Source organism: Eschrichtius robustus, unplaced genomic scaffold (genome assembly GCF_028021215.1).
Source record: "Eschrichtius robustus isolate mEscRob2 unplaced genomic scaffold, mEscRob2.pri scaffold_281, whole genome shotgun sequence".
NCBI lineage: Eukaryota > Metazoa > Chordata > Mammalia > Artiodactyla > Eschrichtiidae > Eschrichtius > Eschrichtius robustus.
The window spans coordinates 230,345-252,157 of NW_027175262.1; the positions used below are offsets into that span (position 1 = coordinate 230,345).

Sequence of the window (21,813 nt, forward strand, 5' to 3'; positions counted from 1 at the left end):
GAAACTCAGTTACATAAGATCACTGAGCAAACCGCGTGGCTTAAAAAGGTGACTTCTTCCATGGGTCTTTGATTTATGTGATTTTGATTCGTTTGGGTCTTAGGGACCAAGCTCCAAAGTGCCCTGCAGACACTGGAAATACTCCTGCTTATAATAATCATAGTAATCTCCCTGGTGTTCCATGTCCTCTCAAAGGCTTTAAATACATGTTCGCAGCTGCTGACCACTGAGCAAATGATCTTCCTAAGACTGGACTATCAAAAAAAGGAACCAAGGGCTTCCCTGGTGGCGCAGTGGTTAAGAATCCGCCTGCCAATGCAGGGGACATGGGTTCGAGCCCTGGTCTGGGAAGATCCCACATGCCGCGGAGCAACTAAGCCCGTGCGCCACAACTACTGAGCCTGCGTGTCTGGAGCCTGTGCTCCGCAACAAGAGAGGCCACGGTAATGAGAGGCCCGCGCACCGCGATGAAGAGTGGCCCCCGCTCACCTCAACTGGAGAAAGCCCTCGCCCAGAAACGAAGACCCAACACAGCCAAAAATAAATAAATAAATTTATTAAAAAAAAAAAAGGAACAAAGAGCATTATTATTATTATTTTAAACTTTGGGTTTATTTATTTATTTATTTATTGTTTATTTATTTTTGGCTGTGTTGGGTCTTCGTTTCTGTGCGAGGGCTTTCTCCAGTTGCGGCGAGCAGGGGCCACTCTTCGTCGCGGTGCTCGGGCCTCTCACTATCGCGGCCTCTCCTGTTGCGGAGCACAGGCTCCAGACGCGCAGGCTCAGTAATTGTGGCTCACGGGCTTAGTTGCTCTGCGGCATGTGGGATCTTCCCGGACCAGGGCTCGAACCCGTGTCCCCTGCATTGGCAGGCAGATTCTCAACCACTGCACCCCCAGGGAAGTCCCAAAGAGCATTATAGACTTAAAAATTGTGAATCTGAAATTGTGACCTGTGAATATGACATGAAGGATCCACAGATACGGCAAGAACTTCAGAGCGGCCGCTGCGAGCGGGGCTTAAATTTTAGTGACGTCTCCCAGTTAAGCTGAGAGTCTGAGCAAAAGGGGGGACTGTTAAAAAGAAACACCAGGCCCCAAATGGAGTCATTTGTGCTAAGCCGCACACCAGCCAACCAAGACTTAACACCCAACCGAATTGCAGTTTCAACCTTCCCCAGGAGAGTAATTTTTAACCAGTCAATTTGGAATTTCCTGGTCAGTCCTAGGAGGAAATATGCTGATAGACCCCTTCCATTCCCCTTAGGGGGGCAACCTTGCCTAAAATAATGCATTCTTTGCTAATAATTTCCTTTTTTTCTGCTCCCTTCCTACCTTTAAAAACCTTTTCTTTCTGCAGCTATAATGGAGTTTCTTTCTGTTGCTGGATGTGATGCTGTCTGATTCATGAATCTCTTAACAAAGCCAATTAGATCCTCAAGTTTACTTTGTTGAATTTTTGTCATTAGCACCTCATTCCAAACACCACACAGACACAAACTGAGGAATATTCTACAAAATAACTGACGGATACTCTTCAAACGTTTTAGGGCAAGGCAAGAGTGAAGACTGTCTTATAGGCTGGAGGGGGCTGGGAGAAGTAACAGCTCAGTGAAACATGGGACCACGGAACAGAAAAAGGATGTTAGTGAAAAAACTGGTGACACTTGAATGAGGTCTTCAGTTTAGTCCATAGCATTGTACCAATGTTAATTTCCTGGTTTTGATCATGGTACCACAGGGAACCTGGCTGAGGAGGTACAGAAGCTCTCTCTGTATACTCTTGCAATTTTTCCATATGTCTGAAATTTCTTGAAAATACAAAGCCAGGAAAAAGTCAATGTTAGGCTTGTTGAAATAAGTAATAAAGAGGTGGGATAAGGAAGGTAGCATTGTGGCTGGAGCCTGGAGCCAGCCTGCCTTGGTGCCAAAGCCTGCTCTGCTACTGTCCAGCTGTGTGACATTGGGCAGTTTACCTAATGTCTCTGTGCCTCCATTTCTTCTTTCCTAAAATGAGGAAAATAACAGCACTTATCTGATCAGGTTGTTATGAGGTTTAAATCCATTAATATATGTGTGAAGCATTTAGAACAGTGCTTGGTACAGACTTACCACTCTTATGATGACCAGAGCTGTAAACAGGGATGGACCCCCCCGAAGGGCAGGTTAGTGTGTCAGACGTCAATCTAGAGCGGTCCTGGGAGGTGATGTGGGAGAGGCAGATGGTGGGGATGACAAGGGAGCTGAGCCGTGTCGGGGAAGAAGTACCTCACGTCCTGGGACAGAAGAGTAAAGGAAATGAGAGGAAATATTCTTGAGGAAACAACGAAGCTAAACTTCCCAGAACTGAAGAAAGATGAAGGGCTTCAGCCCACAAAGAGGCAAGATGAGAAATAACCCACACTTAGATATGCTGCAGTGAAATTTAAGAGTATCAGAGAAAAGTTTCCAAAAAGAGAAAGTTCCACAGAGAAAGAACAGACCACCTACCTGGGAACAAGAATCATATTGATACCAGATTTCTGAGCAAATCATATAAGAAGATACAGGGTGATATTTTAAAGAACTGGGTTTAACCTAGAATTTAATATCCAGCCAAATTGTTATTCAAATGTAAGAATATAATAAAGATATTTCCAGAAAGCCTCAGAATGTGCCCCTCCCAAACACCTACACTGATAACATTTTTGGAGCAAGAACTGAAAAGGAGGAAACACACACCCAGGAAAATCCACGAGTCATAAAGGAAGTGAGGGGGCCAAATGCCTTTGTGAAGCCTTTTCCTATTTTAGGAACAAACCATCACCAACGAAAAGGCAGGAACAAAGGGCAAAAGTGCAGGATGTGGGCTTCCATGGTGGCACAGTGGTTAAGAATCCTCCTGCCAATGCAGGGGACACAGGTTCGAGCCCTAGTCTGGGAAGATCCCACATGCTGCGGAGCAACTAAGCCCGTGCGCCACAACTACTGAGCCTGCGCTCTAGAGCCCGCGAGCTACAACTACTGACCCCGCATGCCACAGCTACTGAAGCCCGCACGCCCAGAGCCCATGCTCTGCAACAAGAGAAGCCACCACAATGAGAAGCCCGCGCACCACAGTGAGGAGTAGCCCCCGCTCGCTGCAACTAGAGAAAGCCTGTGCGCAGCAACGAAGACCCAACGCAGCCAAAAAAAAAAAAAATTTAAAAAAGTGCAGGCTGTGCAGCCATACAAACCCCACATAAAATTCTGGGCGATGCCAGTGTGACAGGAGGGAAGATAAAGGGCCACAGGAAGGGACACCAAAGAGCAAAGGCGCCAGGGGCCTGGACGCTCAGGGCTGGGAGAGGACAGACACAGCCAGACACATGCAGACACATAGCAGGCACAGCCAGAACGTGCGTGTCCGCCACAGCTCTGGGCAAAGTAGCTACTTAGTGAGTATTTGGTGAGTAAATGAATGAATATATCTTCTTATAAAAGTTTTAAGAAGAAAAAAAAAATCCACCAAATCACAATCAACAGAAATGAAAAAAGAAACAAAAAAGTAGAGCAAATAGCAAATATGAAAAATATGACAGAAATAAGTCCTAACAGAAGAATTATTATGTGAATTAAAAGACAGAGATCCAAAAAGGGATACAATTTAAGAAAAGACCCAGAAATACGGAGAAATCTCAGTCTCTGAAATTGGATTTATTTTTCTATTTTATTTTTTGATGTGGACGATTTTTAAAGTCTTTATTGAATTTGTTACAATATTGCTTCTGTTTTATGTTTTTGTTTTTGTTTTTGGCCCCAAGGCATGTGGGATCTTAGCTCCTTGACCAGGGATCCAGTCCACACCCCCTGCATTGGAAGGTGAAGTCTTAACCACTGGACCACCAGGGAAGTCCCTGAAACTGGATTTAGGTGATTCCTTGCCAGAATCATCAGGATCCTCTCTGGGGTGAGATACCATCTCAGGCCTGAAATTAGCTCTGAACCCAGAACCCAAAGATACATAGGCACACAAAGAGACAAGAAAACTTGCTTGGGGATCGGCAGGAAAAACAGATGACGGAAACTCTGGATACTGGAATTTCCAGATAATGAACTAGCTGTGCTTGCTAAGCTCTTGGAGGTGAAAGGTAAACTTAAACATTTTAGCAGGAATGGGAAGCCATAAAAAGTGACATTGCAGATCTGAAAAGGAATTAATTAGAAATCATAGTACTGCAAGATACGGTAACAGAAATTAAGAAGTCAGTGGGCGGTTTACAACATGTGGAGCACACCTGGAGAGAACATGCAGTGAGTCCTGGATCTCTCAAAATACTGCTCCCAGGTGAGGCCAGCGCTGCTGCTCAAGGACCTCACTTGGAGAAGATGGATGAGAAGAAACCATTCAGACAGTGGAGGAAACCACAGACAGCAGGGAGAGATACCGAGGACAGTGAAAAGCTTCAATCTATGTTTAATTGGAGTTCCAGAAGGAGAGGATGTGGAAGATGGGGGAAAATCAATATCTGAAAATACAATGGATGAGAATTTTCTAAAACTGTTGGAAGACATTAACCCACAGGTGTAAGCAACCCGAGAAGTCTCTACCAGAATAAATAAAAATGAATCCACACCTCTACACATCACAGTAAATCTGTAGCAAACAAAAGGTGTAAACAAAATCATAAACAGCCTGATAAAAACCCAGATTTCCTAATAAGGAGTAACAGCTCGTTGGTAGCTGACTTCATAGTAACCGCAGAAGCAGAAAACGGTGGGTTGGTATCTTCAGCGCTGACCTAAAATTCTTTACCGAGTGAAAACACTCTTCGAGAATGAGGTGAAATAAAGGTTTTTTTTGGAAAACAAAAACTGATGGGCTTTGGCCACCAGTAAGCCCCCACTAAAGGGAGCTCTTCACGCTGAAGAAAACGACCTGGATGGACTGGGCCTGAAGGAAGGGGTGAGAAGCTGCGAAACCTGTGTGTGGTCAGTGTCAGTAAGTAGTAGTTGCACCAAACAATGACAACATCTTGATTTGTCAGAAAATGAAAAAGTAAAGAGCATGGCAACAACGGCATAATCAGGAGGGAGGTAAGGCCCTCGTGTCGTTGGGCAGGTAAAAGCACCTGAGGGTCTCAGAGTGATGTCATAATTTATTAAAATAAATTATGTAAAATAATAGGAAAGGAGCGTTGAGTATCCACACTTTCAGATGAAATTATAAAACAATAAACATCAGCCAAAGTAGAGATATTACTGGAATTAGTAAGAGAGTCTGGCGAAGTTGCTGGATGCAAAGTTCATATCCAAACACTGGTTGTATTTCTTTAGCCAGCAAATGGCCATCAAGCATAAGGAAAGGTGTCAAACTTCTTCGGTGGGTGCATTGCAGAAGTGGCCCCTAGTCTCCAGCCCACCCCCCTCACCCCAACAACGGTCCTGGATGCAGGGGCTGGGAGCCACTCTGGCCATTTTTGCAAACAGCCTTCTACACTTGTCTGGTTAATGAATGGAGGAAGTGACACGACCAGTTCCCAGACTGGACTCCAGAGCCCCTCACACACCTCTGCTCTCTGTGGGGACCCTGCCGTGGCCCTAAGAACGAGCCCAGCCTGACATCCCGGAAGATGAGGGCTCCCATAGGAGAGCTGGCATTGTCCCCTCAACCCACAGCTGACAGCAGAAAATGATGAGCCCGGCCAAGGCCAACCGAGGTGGTCCAGGTCAGCCGAAGCTCCTAGACTCTTGGGCAAAAGCAAATGCTTATTGGTATATACCACTGAGGTTTTGTGGTTTGTCATTATGCAACCTTATTGTGGCAATAGATAACTGCTCCCATCTAATTGAAACCACAAAGAGACAGCATTACACAACCCCCGGAGCGGCTACCCTTGGGGTCAGGGGCCCTCTCAGCAGCAGCGTCCCTCGTAGCCACCAGCGGCAAGCGACACTGCCCATGGACGGGAGAGCAGATAAGCTGTGGTACAGTTATACAGTGGACACAACACAAATCAGAGTGAGTGAACTACAGCTGCAACCTCGGCGAGGCTCATGAACGTAATGCTGAGTGAAGGACTATGGGCACCAAAGAAGACAGCATCGTTTCATTTACATGAGTTCAAAACAGGCAGAAGTAAACCATAGTGTTCAGATTCAACCTCCACTCAGGTTCAGTTTAACCCACACTTGGGGGTTAAACCTCGTATGAAAAGCAAGAATGTACACAGCATAATGACCCAGAGAGTGGTGACCCTCCTGGGGCAGGCATGGCGGTTACCGGCAGGGTGGCAGCAGTGCGCTACTTGTGACTTGGTAGTTTTGTAGGCATTTGCATTTTAGCAATTTGCTAGGCAGAACGTTCATGTGTCATGCATTTTGCCGTGTATTTGTGAAATTTCACAATAAGGAAAGGTTAAAAGTATATGCACCTAACAACAGACCGAACGCATCAGGCACCAACAAATGGAAACGCTGGGAGCAGTGGGTTTGTTAGTAACTGTGTTTCTGAAGTCATCAAAATTCTGCCAGGAAAAGGCCTGGGTAGCATGTGAAGGCAAGGCTAGGGTCTCCCGTGGGTGGGGGATGAGCTGCGGGCCAGCAGGCGACCGCCTGGAAGGACGCATTGCTTAGGAGAGGCTGGGTTAGGCTGTGGAACGGACAACCCCAAATCCCTACGTCCTGATCTGGCTACACCTCCAGGAGGGGCACGGGGGCTCTGCTTCCCTCGGTCAGGCAGGGACCAGGGGAGGTGCCACCTGCAGGTTGGAGGCGCAGGAAGGCCACTCGGGGACGCACACCCTGGCTGCGCTTGGACTGGGCCGCACTGAGGAGCCCCACGTTCACACCTGGTCAGGACGACCTGGGGGCGCTCCTTCCTGTGTGCAAAATACACTCTCCCCCGGGGGACCATCCCAAAGTCTCCTCCAGCCCCTCGAAGATCAAAAGGGATGCAAAGGAGGCCTAGCCACGCCTCCTGGCAAGCAGCATGGCTAAAGGCCAAATCACAGACCCCCAAACCCGCAGTGTCAACTGAGGAGCAGAAAGGCAGTGGACACGGCCGTGGGGTCCCGAAGTCCCTCCGGATGGCTGTGCTGAGGACCCCGGCCCGGGGTGGATGCATTCCTGGACTAGACTGGCGGGGTCACACCACCTGCCCGTCCCATGGCCTTCGGCGGCCCCCTCCGCCGGCCCAGCGTCCTCGGGGTGCTGAGGTGGGCACTGGAGACCCCAAAGCTTTCTCATCCCCTTCTCGCCCACAGAGAGTCGGGGTCCCAGGGTTATTTTAAGTCTTGAGCCAGCACAGTCTCTTCGGGTCCAGGCTGATGTTTTTTGGGGGGACAGTTATCACTCTTTCATATATGTAATCGACTTTTCAAACTTTGACTTCATTTCAGTCAGGTTCAGATGTCAAAGTCACGCCTGGAGCTCCTTTTCCCACAGTTCTCGTTTCTGCTGCTTTTCTTTGCATTTTCACCCCCTACCCCTCCCGCCCACCTTCCCCCTGCCTAAGGCAGGTAACCGGGCGTGTCAGGCTGAGGAGGACGAGCTGCCCCCTGACTCGAGTATAACTCGAGAGTGTTGTAATTGTATCTTTTACTGCTTCCGGTTGAGAAGCTATCACTCTTCTAACCCCCCAAGTCCCTGCCCTGGACTTTCTCTATTTCCGTTCGTTCCTGCCCACGCGCCAGCCCTTCTCTCTGAGCCCAGAGGCCAAAACACGCAGCCAACAGTGAACAGCATGCGATGGGCCCTTGGCAGCCAGCACCCGGGGGTTCTAGGGCTGCAAGGTTCTAGGTTCTTGGTCCGCCTTCCAAATATCACAGGGAGCCAGCTGACCCTCCATTTCCTCACTGTATACTTAGAAGAGACTTGTTATAAGGAGGGGGACCAGGGGAGCCGCGGGGCAGCCAGGCTGAGGCCAGGCCCCGGTCGGAAGGAGCTTCTCCCCTCTCCCATCTTCTCCTCCTACTCAGCCCTCGGAGGGGTTGGACAGACGGCCCACACTGTGGAGGGGTTCTGCTTTACTCACCCCACCTTTCAAAGTGCAGCTCATCCAGAAAGACCCCCGAGACACGCCAGGATAACCTCTGACCCAGCGTCTGGGCCCTGCGCCCCAGTCGGGCTGACGCAGAAAATTCACACCACGCTTCTCCACGTGGCTTGGCTCTTTCCCGCCTCGGGAACACGGCTTTTCGTTGCGGCCTCCCGGCCCGAGGCCGCGTTTACGGCGCTTCGCCGCGGCGGTCAGGGCGAGCTGCACGGTGCTCTGACGACAAGTCATCTCGGATCTTAACGGCGGCCAAGAAAGCTCTGCTCCTGCTGCCACCTGACGTGGGCTGGCGGCCGTGAGCGGCGGGTCCCCCTCACCCCCGGGGCCCAGGGTGAAGCTCCCATCGCGGGCTTCGTGACCGCCACGGGGATGTGGGGAGTCCGCGTGATGCCCGCGAGTGACCCCGCACCTGCGCCCGCGTCCCAGGTGCTGCGGGACTCGGGTGGGGGAGGGGTGGGGGGGGGTGGGGTGTTGGCGGGCTTCTGGAGGAGGCGATTCGGCTCCGGGCTCCGCGCACTGGGAATGAGGGTGTGAGGGGCAGAGCCTCCCCCGAAACTCCCGGAAGACGGCGTCCCCGCCGGCCCTGCCTCCGGCTGCGCTCGCGTCTGTCCTGATTGTCTGCAGTCCCGGCGCAGCTGGTCTGTGAGCGCGGGCTCCCTGCCCGCTGTCGCCTCCGCCGTGTACCAGCTGCGGCTGGGTGCTGCAGCCTCACCACCACGCCGAGGGGCTGGACCTCACGCGTCCAGGAGAGGGGACCTCCTCGAGGACAGTGTGTCAGAGTGCCTGTGGCCAAGACGGATGCTGTGTGCTCCTGATTTCCCTGTGAAGCAAAACTGTTTATTCTCTACTCCATTTTGGGCAGTAAGAGGCCCTGTAGAGACTTGCTTTTTCCTTAAAATGTTAATTCATGAAACTCCAGAGGCTAGGCTTAACAAAAGGAAGAGATATCTTTCTACATCCTAGACATGTTCAAAAATCTGGCTTTATACCGTGTTAATCTGAGCAGGTTCACAGGAGTATGGATCTTATTTCCCTGTGTAGTTAGAAAGTTAGGTGGCCCTAACTGTTGCAGCTTGTTCCGGTCCCTCTGATTATTGGTCCTTGGAAATTCATTCGGAAAAGTCGTGTAAAACCCCTAAAACTTTGCAGAGGAATGGCACCTTCCAAGGGGATCGGACAGTGTGGGCCAGCTGTACCATCCCTTCCCGCCTCCACCACCTCGCCTGCCGCGCAGGGACCCAGAACAGACTCCGAGAGACCCTGCCCCGCCTGAGAAAGGACCTCAGATTTGGGGAGCTGGTGGAGGGGGCTGTCCACAAGGTGACATGTCCCTGCTGGGGCCTACCGTTGCAAGCAGAAGGGGTCAGGCCCTCTTTTCTCTTGCCCACGGATCACCAGGGCATGAGCATAGTAGAGTGTGAGCTGCAAACCCAATTTAAGATATTCCAGCAGCCACGTTAAGAAAGAAAAAAACACGTGAGATTTATTTTAAGGATCTATTTTCTTTGAACCGATATATAGAAAATATCATAACAACATATAATTAATGAAAGGTATTATTTAAAAATAAATAAATAAATAAATAAATTTATTTATTTTTGGCTGCGTTGGGTCCTCGTTGCGGCACGCGGGCTTTCTCTAGTTGCGGCGAGCGGGGGCTACTCTTCGTTGCGGTGCGCAGGCTTCTCATTGCGGTGGCTTCTCTTGTTGTGGACTAGACGCACAGGCTTCAGTAGTTGTGGCTCGTGGGCCCAGTAGTTGTGGCTCGCGGGCTCTAGAGCGCAGGCTCAGTAGCTGTGGCGCACGGGCTAGGTTGCTCCGCGGCATGTGGGATCTTCCCGGACCAGGGCTCGAACCCGTGTCCCCTGCATTGGCAGGCGGATTCTTAACCACTGTGCCACCGGGGAAGCCCCATGAAAGATATTATTGATGAAATATTTTATATCTTAACAAAAATTCTTTTTTTCTCACCAAGCTTTCAAAGTCTGATATGAGACTTACGCACACAGCTTTTCTCCGCTGGAACTCGCCACGTCCCCGGGCCTGGTGGCCGCTATGGAGCAGAGCCATCCTGGAGGCTGTTGGAGGAGTGGCAGCTGGCGGGGAGGCCCCCCAGGTGGGGCAGCAGGAGGGGGGCACCCAGTTCATTCCCCCAGCCTGACAAGGAGGAGGGCACAGGGGACGCGGAAGCTCCAGGAGAAAAGGCAGCCACCCTGCCCTGGGTGGGGGACGGCAGAGCAGGAGGGGCTGGAGGGAGCCCGATGGACGTCGGCATGGAGGGGGCTGCGGGAGAGGCGGGTCAGGGGCCAGGCCTACTATGCGCGTTACTTCCTTGTGACCGGGAAGCAGCACAGCGGCCATTGCCCCTGAGTCACTGGACCGGCCTCACCGCAAGACACACACCGCTCTCTGCTCCGATGGCACCATCTTGCCGTGGGGGTGGACAGAGTCAGTAAGAGGAAAGCGTGTAATTCAGGAAGGCTCTGGGCAGTGGAGGCATTGCCCCTTCCCGAGGCCCCTCCATGCTGCCCCTTAAGCTCCTTGGTCAGAATGTCAAATGGGGGGGGGGGGAACAGGAGGGAGGAAGGAACGACGGGGCTTCGCAAATATGCAGGCCCTGGGCTCCCAGCTGCCGCCAGACGCCCTGGACCCCGGGGTCTCCCACCACAGCTGCCTCCTCAGGTCACGCGGGGCCCAGTGTCCCCGCTCCCGGGAGCCCTTGGGAGACCATGGGAGGCTCCTTTGGGGCAGGCCACCCAGGCTGCTGGGTGCTGACCTGCAACCAGGAAGGACCCAAACCAGCCTGGAGCAGGGACTCAGGGCCAGGAAGGCCAGTGCCTTTCCGAGGGGAGGGCGGTGCAGTGAGGGGTGGGCTGTGGGCCAGGACTCACTCTGGGGGCTGGGGTGTGCAGGTTGAGTGAGGGTCTGGGAGGGGCCCTGCGTGGGGACAGCGGGGCTGCAGCAGGCTTGGGCCTGAGACTCCCAGGCTGGGCAAGGGTCCCGGGGCCCGACCACACCCCTAAGTAGGGAGGTGGGGTGGCCGAGACAGGGCCTGGCTCGGGTGTGAAGGGAAGCACAATTCATTACTCCAAATGTGCCTCTTTGCCATATTGATTATTTTAAGCTGGCTATTTTTAAGCAGTAGGACACTGGGAGGAGCTCTGAAGCTGAGTAGAAGTCAGCCTTTTGAGAGACATTTACATGTACAAGGGAGACCTCCGTGTAAGGGTGTCTCCTCTTGTATGGGGATGAGGGGGACGACCACATTTCTAGCAACTCTTGTGGATGGAGAAGCTCTGCAGGAAACCTTACCCTTACTTGTGTGCTTTTCCTTGTCACCTCCCGGAGGGGCCTCTCTTCCCCACCCCCAACACCTTCTGTCTTAGCTGGAGGTGGCATTTAAGGTGGTGGCTTCAGCATTTCGGGGAGTCACTCAGTTTTCCTGGGTCTCTCCCATGTACACAGGAGGTATGCGTGTTATTAAACTTTTATTTGTTTTTCTCCTGTTAAACTGTCTTTTTATTACAGTGGGGTCTCAACCAAGAACCTGGGAGGGTAGAAGGAAAGTCTTCTGCCCCTTCCAGCCTCTGGGATGGGAAGCTCCCTCCAAGCCCTCAGCCTTCCTCCCACTCACGCCGGTGTAACCTGACACTCAGTGGTTCTCATCCCGCCTCCTAGGACCAGCCCATCCCCAATTCCCCAACTTCCAGGAAAAGGAAACTTCAGTGAAATCGAAACCACTGGGGAAAGGGAGGGCCCTTGAGAGAGTCCAGGCACCTGGACCACAGCTGCCTCATCCCCACCATGAGCCGCACATCCCAACCCCTCTTCAACGGTGCCCACAGCGGGGTCCTCCCAAGCTATGAGATGCTCAAGGAGGAGCAAGAGGTGGCCGTGCTGGGGGCTCCCCAGAGCCAGGCCCCCGTGACCACCACGGTGATCAACATCCGCAGCGAGACCTCGGTGCCCGACCACATCGTCTGGTCCCTGTTCAACACGATCTTCATGAACTGGTGCTGCCTGGGCTTCGTGGCATTCGCCTACTCCGTGAAGGTGGGTGGGCGCCTGGGGTGTTCTCCAAGGAAGTGTGTGTGAGCCTGGAGAGGCCCCCCTGCCTGGCCGGCACGTGGGGTGTGGAGAGCCCTTGTGTGTATTGTTCTGTGTGTGTGTGTGTGGCTTGGGGGATCATTCCCAATGAGAGTTCACGGCGGAGCTGCAGGGGCGCACATGGGGATGGGAGCTATGTCTCCACCACCCCAGGAAGTTCTCCTTCCCAGCCTTGTGAGAGAAGCTACATCCTTCACACTTCGGATTCAGACCTCGAGTCTGGTCCAGAAAAGAAAAAGTTACTGAAAGGGCACTGACCCCTGGTGGGGTGAGTGGCCAGCAAAGGGGCCAGAGCCGAGGGAGGGTGAGCCCTGGGGCCTCCTGGAGAGGCTGAGAGTCTGTGAGGAAGCAGATCGAGGCCCCAGAAGGGGAGGGGGGCCCACCGGGCACTGTCCTGCTTAGGCTCCAGGGAACGGGCAGGGGTGGGTCCCCATCTGTGTGAATGGGCCCTGGGGGAGCAGCAGGGGAGGGCCTGAGTCACAGCACCTGGCTGTCACCTGGCCCGGCTCCAGGTCCCCCTCACCGTCTCTTCTCGCCCAGTCTAGGGACCGGAAGATGGTGGGCGACGTCATTGGGGCCCAGAGCTATGCCTCCACTGCCAAGTGCCTGAACATCTGGGCCCTGGTCCTGGGCCTCCTTCTGACGATCGTCTTCATCATTATTTTCGCCACTGGCTCCCTGATGATTTTTCAAGCAGTTTCCCAGCTCATAAAGGACCATGGCGGCTACTAGTAGCTGCCGGCAGCCTGAGGCAGTCACCCCTCTTCACTGCAGTTTATACACGCGTCTGCCCACAGTTGAATAAAATAAAGCATTTGTATGTGAGGGTGCTGTGTTTTGACCTGGGGAGGGGGCCCCGTTGAGAGTCCCAGCCTGCCCCTGAGACTGAGCCCACCGCCCCCTGTCCCATCTGCTCTGCTGCTCTGAGGGGGACCTGACAAGTCCTCAGGCCTTGCCTGTTTTTGGCCTCAAGCTGGGGCAGCAGCAATTGGACAGGGGTTTGGGGTGGTGGCTTCCTCTGGGGAAGGGTCATGCTGGGTCCAGAGCACCCTTGGCCCTGTTGACAAAATACAAAACAAAACAAACAAAAATGCTCCGAAGCCCGCAAATAAGAAAAGAGTTTATTTGGAGTTTTAGGATTTGCAATCGGAGAAGTGCAGATTCCAGTAGCAGGTCAAACGTGCTGGGAGGAAAGTACAAGTGCTGGGGGGTTCTAAACACAACAAAGACATTCCAGAGAAGTTACAGGGGTTGTTTTACAAAGCGGGATCAGTGCTAGCAGGCATTGGGTCACATGTCGCCAGCTGATTGGCTGCTAAACTGAGGTTTCCAGGGAGTAAAGACAACAGGTTCCAGGTGGTCCCAGGGCCGCCAGGACGTGTGCAAATTCCAGGTCCGCAGTGGCTCCCCTGCTCCCTTTCAGACCCTTTGACACGTGCCTCCGCTTTGCTGTTCGTAGGACCCCGTCAGCTCAGGAAGGCTACAAGAGTGCACGGGCCACCGCTGCAGAGACAGCCCCCAGGAGGAGGAGAAACCCCTGCCCTGCCCTGGAAATCAGACCCCATCCCTGGTTCTGTCAGGCCTCCAGATGTGTGGGCACTTGGGGTGCCCCAGGGCAGACCCTGCCCACAACCAGCTGGGCAGGTGCGGTGTGAGGTGGGGTGGCCCTAGCCTCCCCTTCGTCCCCTGACACCCGACCCCAGCTGTGGATCCCCTCCTGACCCGCACCCACGCCCCTTTATCTGTCCCCAGCTGCAGTCCCCTGGCTCCAGGAGATGGCCGAGGGGCTGGGGTCCCAGGGTGGCCATGAGGGAGCCCCTCTCCCCCGGGGTCTGTCACACGTGAGCAGGGAGGGGACAGCCCCAAGGAAGTCCTGGAGGAGGGGAGGCTGGCAGACCTACCCCTCTGGATTGGGAAAGACTGACTCCAAGGTGAGGAGGGGCCAGCAGCCAGTAAAGCCCTGGAGTCAGGCAGGGGGCGCTGCCCAGCGACTCAGACCCCTGCTGGGTGGGCTGGGCAGGTGGAAGCTTCCCGGACCAGCAGCGCTCAGGAAGGGGGCCAGGGGCGAGGCCAGGAGAGATGTTCGTCCCCACCAGGAGCACATCTGTCCTGCTCTGCCCTCACTCCCTCAGGACCGAACCCGGGCAGGGCATCTTCAGGAATCCTAACGTCAGACTTCCTCCAGGCCAGACTCCAGGCAAAGCGATAACAGAGACTTCCCTGCTGAGGGCTACTGGGAGAAAGGACCAGAAACACCTCTCACCCTTGCTGCCGGCCCACCTGTGCGGCCCTGCCCAGGGCTCTGACGTCCCAGTTCTGTGTCTTCCCACTGTGTCCTCCCAGCTCTGGTCTCCCCGGTCTTTGTCCTCCCAGATCACACCCTCCCAGGTCTGTGTCCTCCCAGGTCTGTGTCCTCCCAGCTCTGCATCCTCTCAGCTCCCTGGACGCTCTCCGCCCAGCCCAGGTCACCCACCCCAACCAGCACCGCCCACCCACAGGTGACCCAGGACACTGTGGCCGCCCACATCGGAACCAGAGCTGGGGTGGCCCCGAGGACTAGGCTGCTCATGACCCAGCAGTCCATGCCCAGGACCTTCGAAGGACCCTCAGTTCCCCTGCTTGATGCCTCGGGCCTCCTGTGAATTTTCGGAAGCTCCAGACCACGGGATCTTGGCTGCCTGCACCAGCTGGTCTCCCACCTAGCACGACCCTCACCCCGAATCCGTGAAGAGTGACGGGGTTACACTCAGTGCCACCACCCTTCGTGACCGCTGTCCGCCCGACAGGGGAACGTGGGACGCGCCTAGTCGGCCAGCCGGGGTCGGGGGTGTGGGGGGTTGGGGTCACACATCTGTCCCCCCGCCCCCTGCCTGGGAGAGTGTCCTTCCTGGACTCAGAGAGGCAGGTCCGCCAGCCTCCCCTCCTCCGGGACCCAGCTTCCCTGGGGCCGAGCCTGCCGAGCTCACATGTGGGACCCAAGAGAGAGCGGACGACCTCGTCTGAGTCACCGTCCTCCAGGGAGGACCCCAACCTACATAGCCCCCGAGGTAGGGCCTTGTGAGGGTTTGGTGTCTATAGTCCTAGGTGCCAGGACAGAAGGAAATCCACCGTGAAGAGTGCTGTGAAATTCAATGAGAGCCGGACAGGACTGGACCTCAGCCCAGTGAGGGAGCCCAGAAGAGCCTGGATCCCCGAGGGGCCTGTGGGGAAGGGGTCACTGCCCCAGCACCAGCCTCGGGCTGCCTGGACTCCTCCAGCCTCTCCTGGGTGACGCACAGCACACCTGGGATACTGTGCAGGGCGCGGTGGGTCAGCCGGCGGGGTGCGTCCCCCGCGCCCTCTCCCTCTGGGGCTCAGAGACAGGAATACCTGCCTGCCTGGGGTGTCTCTCCCTGCGTTGGGCTGAGGCGGGTCCCCACCTCCCTGTGTGCAGCCCAGGCTCAGGTCCCCAGTGTCTGTGAGACGCTGCCACCCAGCAGGGCGGCCACGTTTGCGTGGGAGGGAGTGGTCTTTCCTCTGGGGGTTTCTGTCGACCGGGGCGGGGTCACCAGCTCTGCTCTGGGCTTCTGCTGTCAGCCCACAGCGGAGCGCTCTGTGCTTCCCCGAGGCCACCGGGGACTCACAGCAGTGTCCCCTCCCCGGGGACATCACAGCACCTTCACAGATGAGTGCACTTTATTGAATTCAGCTGTCGACAGCTCTGTCTCCATAAACTGCTGTATAAAGGGGTGGGGGGAGGGGGCGGGCCCAAAGCCCCAGGTGCAGGGCCGGCCGTGGACGGTGGAGGAACTGGGTTGCCTCCGTGTCCAGCGGCTAGTAGCCTCCATTATTCGCCATCTGTAAAGCCATCTGGTAGGCTTTCAGGTAAACAAACACCAGAAGAACGATCAATCCAATAGTCAGAAAGATGCCCAGGACCAGGGCCCAGATGTTCAGGCACTTGGAGGTGGAGGCATAGCTCTGGGCCCCAATGACGTCGCCCACCATCTTCCGGTCCCTAGACTGGGGGAGAAGAGACGGTGAGGGGGACCTGGAGCTGGGCCAGGTGACAGCCAGGTGCTGTGACTCAGGCCCTCCCCTGCTGCTCCCCCAGGGCCCATTCACCCAGATGGGGACCCACCCCTGCCCGTTCCCTGGAGCCCAAGCAGGACAGTGCCCGGTGGGCCCCCCTCCCCTTCTGGGGCCTCGATCTGCTTCCTCACAGACTCTCAGCCTCTCCAGGAGGCCCCAGGGCTCACCCTCCCTCGGCTCTGGCCCCTTTGCTGGCCACTCACCCCACCAGGGGTCAGTGCCCTTTCAGTAACTTTTTCTTTTCTGGACCAGACTCGAGGTCTGAATCCGAAGTGTGAAGGATGTAGCTTCTCTCACAAGGCTGGGAAGGAGAACTTCCTGGGGTGGTGGAGACATAGCCCCCATCCCCATGTGCGCCCCTGCAGCTTTGCCGTGAACTCCCATTGGGAATGATCCCCCAAGCCACACACACACACACACACACACACACACACAGAACAATACACACAAGGGCTCTCCACACCCCACGTGCCGGCCAGGCAGGGGGGCCTCTCCAGGCTCACACACACTTCCTTGGAGAACACCCCAGGCGCCCACCCACCTTCACGGAGTAGGCGAATGCCACGAAGCCCAGGCAGCACCAGTTCATGAAGATCGTGTTGAACAGGGACCAGACGATGTGGTCGGGCACCGAGGTCTCGCTGCGGATGTTGATCACCGTGGTGGTCACGGGGGCCTGGCTCTGGGGAGCCCCCAGCACGGCCACCTCGTGCTCCTCCTTGATCATCTCATAGCTTGGGAGGACCCCGCTGTGGGCACCGTTGAAGAAGGGTTGGGATGTGCGGCTCATGGTGGGGATGAGGCAGCTGTGGTCCAGGTGCCTGGACTCTCTCAGGGGCCCTCCCTTTCCCCAGTGGTTTCGATTTCACTGAAGTTTCCTTTTCCTGGAAGTTGGGGAATTGGGGATGGGCTGGTCCTAGGAGGCGGGATGAGAACCACTGAGTGTCAGGTTACACCGGCGTGAGTGGGAGGAAGGCTGAGGGCTTGGAGGGAGCTTCCCATCCCAGAGGCTGGAAGGGGCAGAAGACTTTCCTTCTACCCTCCCAGGTTCTTGGTTGAGACCCCACTGTAATAAAAAGACAGTTTAACAGGAGAAAAACAAATAAAAGTTTAATAACACGCATACCTCCTGTGTACATGGGAGAGACCCAGGAAAACTGAGTGACTCCCCGAAATGCTGAAGCCACCACCTTAAATGCCACCTCCAGCTAAGACAGAAGGTGTTGGGGGTGGGGAAGAGAGGCCCCTCCGGGAGGTGACAAGGAAAAGCACACAAGTAAGGGTAAGGTTTCCTGCAGAGCTTCTCCATCCACAAGAGTTGCTAGAAATGTGGTCGTCCCCCTCATCCCCATACAAGAGGAGACACCCTTACACGGAGGTCTCCCTTGTACATGTAAATGTCTCTCAAAAGGCTGACTTCTACTCAGCTTCAGAGCTCCTCCCAGTGTCCTACTGCTTAAAAATAGCCAGCTTAAAATAATCAATATGGCAAAGAGGCACATTTGGAGTAATGAATTGTGCTTCCCTTCACACCCGAGCCAGGCCCTGTCTCGGCCACCCCACCTCCCTACTTAGGGGTGTGGTCGGGCCCCGGGACCCTTGCCCAGCCTGGGAGTCTCAGGCCCAAGCCTGCTGCAGCCCCGCTGTCCCCACGCAGGGCCCCTCCCAGACCCTCACTCAACCTGCACACCCCAGCCCCCAGAGTGAGTCCTGGCCCACAGCCCACCCCTCACTGCACCGCCCTCCCCTCGGAAAGGCACTGGCCTTCCTGGCCCTGAGTCCCTGCTCCAGGCTGGTTTGGGTCCTTCCTGGTTGCAAGTCAGCACCCAGCAGCCTGGGTGGCCTGCCCCAAAGGAGCCTCCCATGGTCTCCCAAGGGCTCCCGGGAGCGGGGACACTGGGCCCCGCGTGACCTGAGGAGGCAGCTGTGGTGGGAGACCCCGGGGTCCAGGGCGTCTGGCGGCAGCTGGGAGCCCAGGGCCTGCATATTTGCGAAGCCCCGTCGTTCCTTCCTCCCTCCCGCCCCCCTCCTTCTCACAGGACTTGGGGTGCTCCGGGGTGGAGCTGGGGTGTTGGCAGGACGGCTCCTGGGCTGTCGGGCCGGTGCCCGCTTCTCAGGGGCAGGGTCAGCTCAGCTCCGTGGCCAGGACTCCGCTCTCTTCAGACTGCCTGAAAAGAGCCGGTTATTTACCAGCAAAATGGATTTATTTAGGAATAGCGGATAGTTGTAATTCAGGACAAGTAAGCTACAGCAGAAACTATAAGCATATTTGGGAAACAAGGAGGGGAATGTTACCTCATAGAGAAAATGGAGGCCTGTCGGAGGGACTGCTTTGAAGGAAAAGTCCACTGGAGAAAAGTGGCGAATAGGGTGGTTATGGTTCCCATGGTCTGAGTTGCAACGGTTCACATTGGCTGGGACTGCTGGGGGGAAGAACTTTCCCTCTACTCTTTTAGGTTCTTCTGGCTGGTCTAAGAATTAAGCTGACATGAGACATTAACAGGGGAAAAATCACACAAATGTTTAATAACATGTATACGTGGAGAGACCCGGGAGAACTGAATCACCACCAAAAAGGCCAAAACCCTCGCCTTAAATACCATCTTCAGCTAAAGACAAGGGGAGATGTTGAGGTAGGGGTTTGGGACTTGAAACGGGAGGAAGGCAGTTGACCTGAAGATAGAAAAGCAAATGTTTGGTAAATGAATGTTTGTTGGGCCAGCAGGAACTTTGGGACACAGAGTGGACTCTGGTCTCTAACAAGTTTTTATCTAAATTATTTTAGGCAGTTATGAAGGGTAACAATAAAAACTTCCTGAGTCTTCTGTTGTTTTTTTTTTTGTTTGTTTGTTTTTTACAAATAGTCAGCCTAAATTAATCCTTATGCCGAAGAGACACATTTTGAGATGGCAGATTTTGCTCCCCCACAGCTGGTACTATTTTGCTGTGGAAGCAGCCAGAACTCCAGGTGTTGGGCACAGGCTTCTAATCATGTTTTCATTGACCCAGGGGGAAAAAAGCTCTCCCTATGGAGGCAAACCTGGAGCCATGGGTGCCTCCTAGAAGTTTCTGATTAAGGTGCTATGGAAGCTTGATGGGGTGACCAACAAGAGGCTTTTGATCTGTTCTGTAGAGAAAATGGAATGGCAAATACAGCGAGAGCACACTGCCCTTTTACCCTCCCGCTGTCAAATCAAAGACTTGCCCAAGCACAGACACTGCTGCCAAAACGTCCACATGTGAAGGAGCAGCTGGGGTGCACTCGTGAGCTGTAGCACCTGTAGACCCACGGGTCGGTATAAAGGCGTTGGCACCATTTAATCAAGACTAACTCAAGGTACGGTTGTGTCAAAAAGCTGATAAAAAGCCCGATTTACATTGGTTGCCCCTCAGTGTGTCTTACAGTATATATCTTGTTTTTCCAACCCAGGGTTGGGTTAAATTGAAGCAAGGAATGGGGTGTGGAATTAATTAAGGAAACTGAGCTAAAGTTGGAGTCAGGACAGGCCTGCAGAGGACGCTTTCACGCCCTCAATACATGTCAACTACTCCAAACAGGAAGAAACGTCCCCCTGCACGCCCCCCACAGGAAGGCATCTCTACTGACCATCCGGCAGGAGGAAGGAAACTTCTCTCCTCCCACGGCAGCCCAGCCAATCAGAGACTCCAGCGGCCCAGCCCACGGGAAGCCTCCTTACTCCGGACCCCCGGCTCCTCCAATGGGCTCTGGTTATCACAGCCCCGCCCAGCTCCCCCTTTTGCCCATAAAAGCAAGATCCCCCTCCTTGTTCTCTGGATTTCTCTGTGTTGGGTCTTCATTGCTGCTCACGGGCATTCTGTAGTTGCCGTGATCGGGAGCTACTCTTCCTTGCCATGTGCGGGCTTCTCATTGTGGTGGCTTCTTTTGTTGCGGAGCACAAGCTCTAGGCGCGCGGGCTTCAGTAGTTGTGGCTTGCGGGCTCTAGAGCACAGTCTCAGTAGCTGTGGCGCACGGGCTTAGTTGCTCCGCAACATGTGGGATCTTCCCGGACTAGGGCTCGAACCCGTGTCCCCCGCATTGGCAGGCGGATTCTTAACCACTGCGCCACCAGGGAAGCCCCGTGTTCTTGCTTTTCACGTTTTAATCTACTGCTGCATTTTATCCTCCATTTTTAACCGTGGTTTTAGCTTGCTGTGGTGCAATAATTTCCCCTACAGACACCTGGGCAGCACTGGGCCGGGACACAGGGGCTTACTCCCGGCTCAGGGCGGTGGGTCCGCGTCTGGGCTTCACCCCAGGGCTGGAGCTTCTTCCTGCAGCCAGCGCGCAGTGTGCAAACACATTTCAAGACACTGCTAGCTTCGCATTTGTTGATGTTGATTTTCCATTGGCCCAAAAATGTCCCCCAGTCAGGCCCAGAGTCAGGGGGAGCCACGGACGTTCCACGTCCATGCCGGAATGCATTGCTGCTGGCTCCACCCAAACCTCTGTCTTGGTGGGTCTGACACAACCCTCTTATGGTGGGCAGTTCTGCCATGAGGTCACCGAGTGGCCGTGTCCATCTTTAAACACAAGATAGGAAAGACCGCCTTCCCCAGATCACTCTCCACACCCCCCAGCCCTGGGCCCCGCTGACGTACATCTGGCACAGCAGCTGCACTTGGACTCCCACGGCTTGGACTGCCGCAGCCCAGAGTCCCCGCCAGGTCCCTCTGGGTCTGGGGCCAGACAGGTGAACGAAATGGAGGTTTGGTGGGGGTGGCACCCCTGCACCCTTTAGGCTTTGAGGTGGCTCTCCCAGGATGGGATATCGGTTTTGATTTTCCTCCCTGCTGGGCTGGGCGCTGGGGAGCAATTCCAGAGTCCCCACCAGCCAGCCCCACGACCGTGGCTCTTAGGCAGAAGCCACTGACCCCGTGTGAGGACATGCCGAGCACCACTCCCTTCCATCCCCGTTCCACCCCCGGGCAGGCAATGCCTGCTGGGCGGGGCCGGGCACCCATTGCCCAGGGGCCCCACTGAGAGCTGGACTTGGGCCAGGCCTCCATGTGCCCTCACACAGTTAACAACACTCTGCCATTTTGTTGTCTGTCATTCTTTTGTCATTTTGTCATTCTTTACCCTCATTTTATTGTTTTTACACTTTTTAGCTGGCATTTATCTTCACTGATACATGCAAATTTTAGCTGTTCAGTTTTGAAAGCTGGATGCACCCATGTAGCTCACACACTTACCATGATGTAGAACATTCCAGAGCTGCAGCCGGCTCCTATCAATGTGCGAGGGTTGGCCTTTCGAGTACCAGGAATTTGTCTTCCAGTTGTGAGGAGCTACACAGAAAATGGTGGGGTAGGGAATTCCAGAAGCCCATCCCTCCACAAGAGCAGGGAAAAAACTTGCAAAAATTATCAGAAGCAACATTTTCAGACTCTGGAAAGTAGTAAAAAGCTTGCAGAAATCAGAGGGGTGCTTAGTCAAGAAGAAAATAGTGGAATTTCAGTACAGAGCTTTGCGGCACTTTAAATACCTTGGTTCCATCCCTCACGTCCAAGCTCGGCGGCAGCCTTGCAGACAGCAGCCGGTAATCTTTCTCAAATGCTCCCGAAAGTCTGAAGAGGAGGGAGCACTTCTTAACTCATTC

General features: G+C 54.5%; 2 protein-coding genes across 2 annotated transcripts; one reads left to right on the forward strand and one right to left on the reverse strand.

Moving 5' to 3' along the window:
• Window positions 1-11,726: 11,726 nt before the first annotated feature.
• LOC137757701 (interferon-induced transmembrane protein 3-like) lies at window positions 11,727-12,946 on the forward strand. Its single transcript, XM_068534324.1, has 2 exons — window positions 11,727-12,067; window positions 12,662-12,946. Exons 1-2 carry the CDS (start codon window positions 11,819-11,821, stop codon window positions 12,851-12,853), a joined length of 441 nt encoding a protein of 146 aa, XP_068390425.1. The 5' UTR covers window positions 11,727-11,818; the 3' UTR covers window positions 12,854-12,946.
• A 2,832-nt stretch (window positions 12,947-15,778) lies between these two features.
• LOC137757711 (interferon-induced transmembrane protein 3-like) lies at window positions 15,779-17,071 on the reverse strand. The gene is made up of 2 exons (XM_068534340.1): window positions 16,734-17,071; window positions 15,779-16,123 (listed from the first exon to the last, which is right to left on the reverse strand). The coding sequence occupies exons 1-2, from the start codon at window positions 16,980-16,982 to the stop codon at window positions 15,935-15,937; spliced, it is 438 nt and encodes a 145-aa protein (XP_068390441.1). The 5' UTR covers window positions 16,983-17,071; the 3' UTR covers window positions 15,779-15,934.
• Window positions 17,072-21,813: the final 4,742 nt, after the last annotated feature.

What these genes read in the sequence shown, in the direction of transcription:
- LOC137757701 (XM_068534324.1), top strand. Translation starts at nt 11,819, where the DNA reads ATGAGCCGCACATCCCAACCCCTCTTCAACGGTGCCCACAGCGGGGTC. An exon ending in CATTCGCCTACTCCGTGAAG is followed by an intron (nt 12,068 to 12,661) that starts GTGGGTGGGCGC and finishes CTTCTCGCCCAG; the next exon opens with TCTAGGGACCGGAAGATGGT.
- LOC137757711 (XM_068534340.1), bottom strand. Translation starts at nt 16,982, where the DNA reads ATGAGCCGCACATCCCAACCCTTCTTCAACGGTGCCCACAGCGGGGTC. An exon ending in CATTCGCCTACTCCGTGAAG is followed by an intron (nt 16,124 to 16,733) that starts GTGGGTGGGCGC and finishes CTTCTCCCCCAG; the next exon opens with TCTAGGGACCGGAAGATGGT.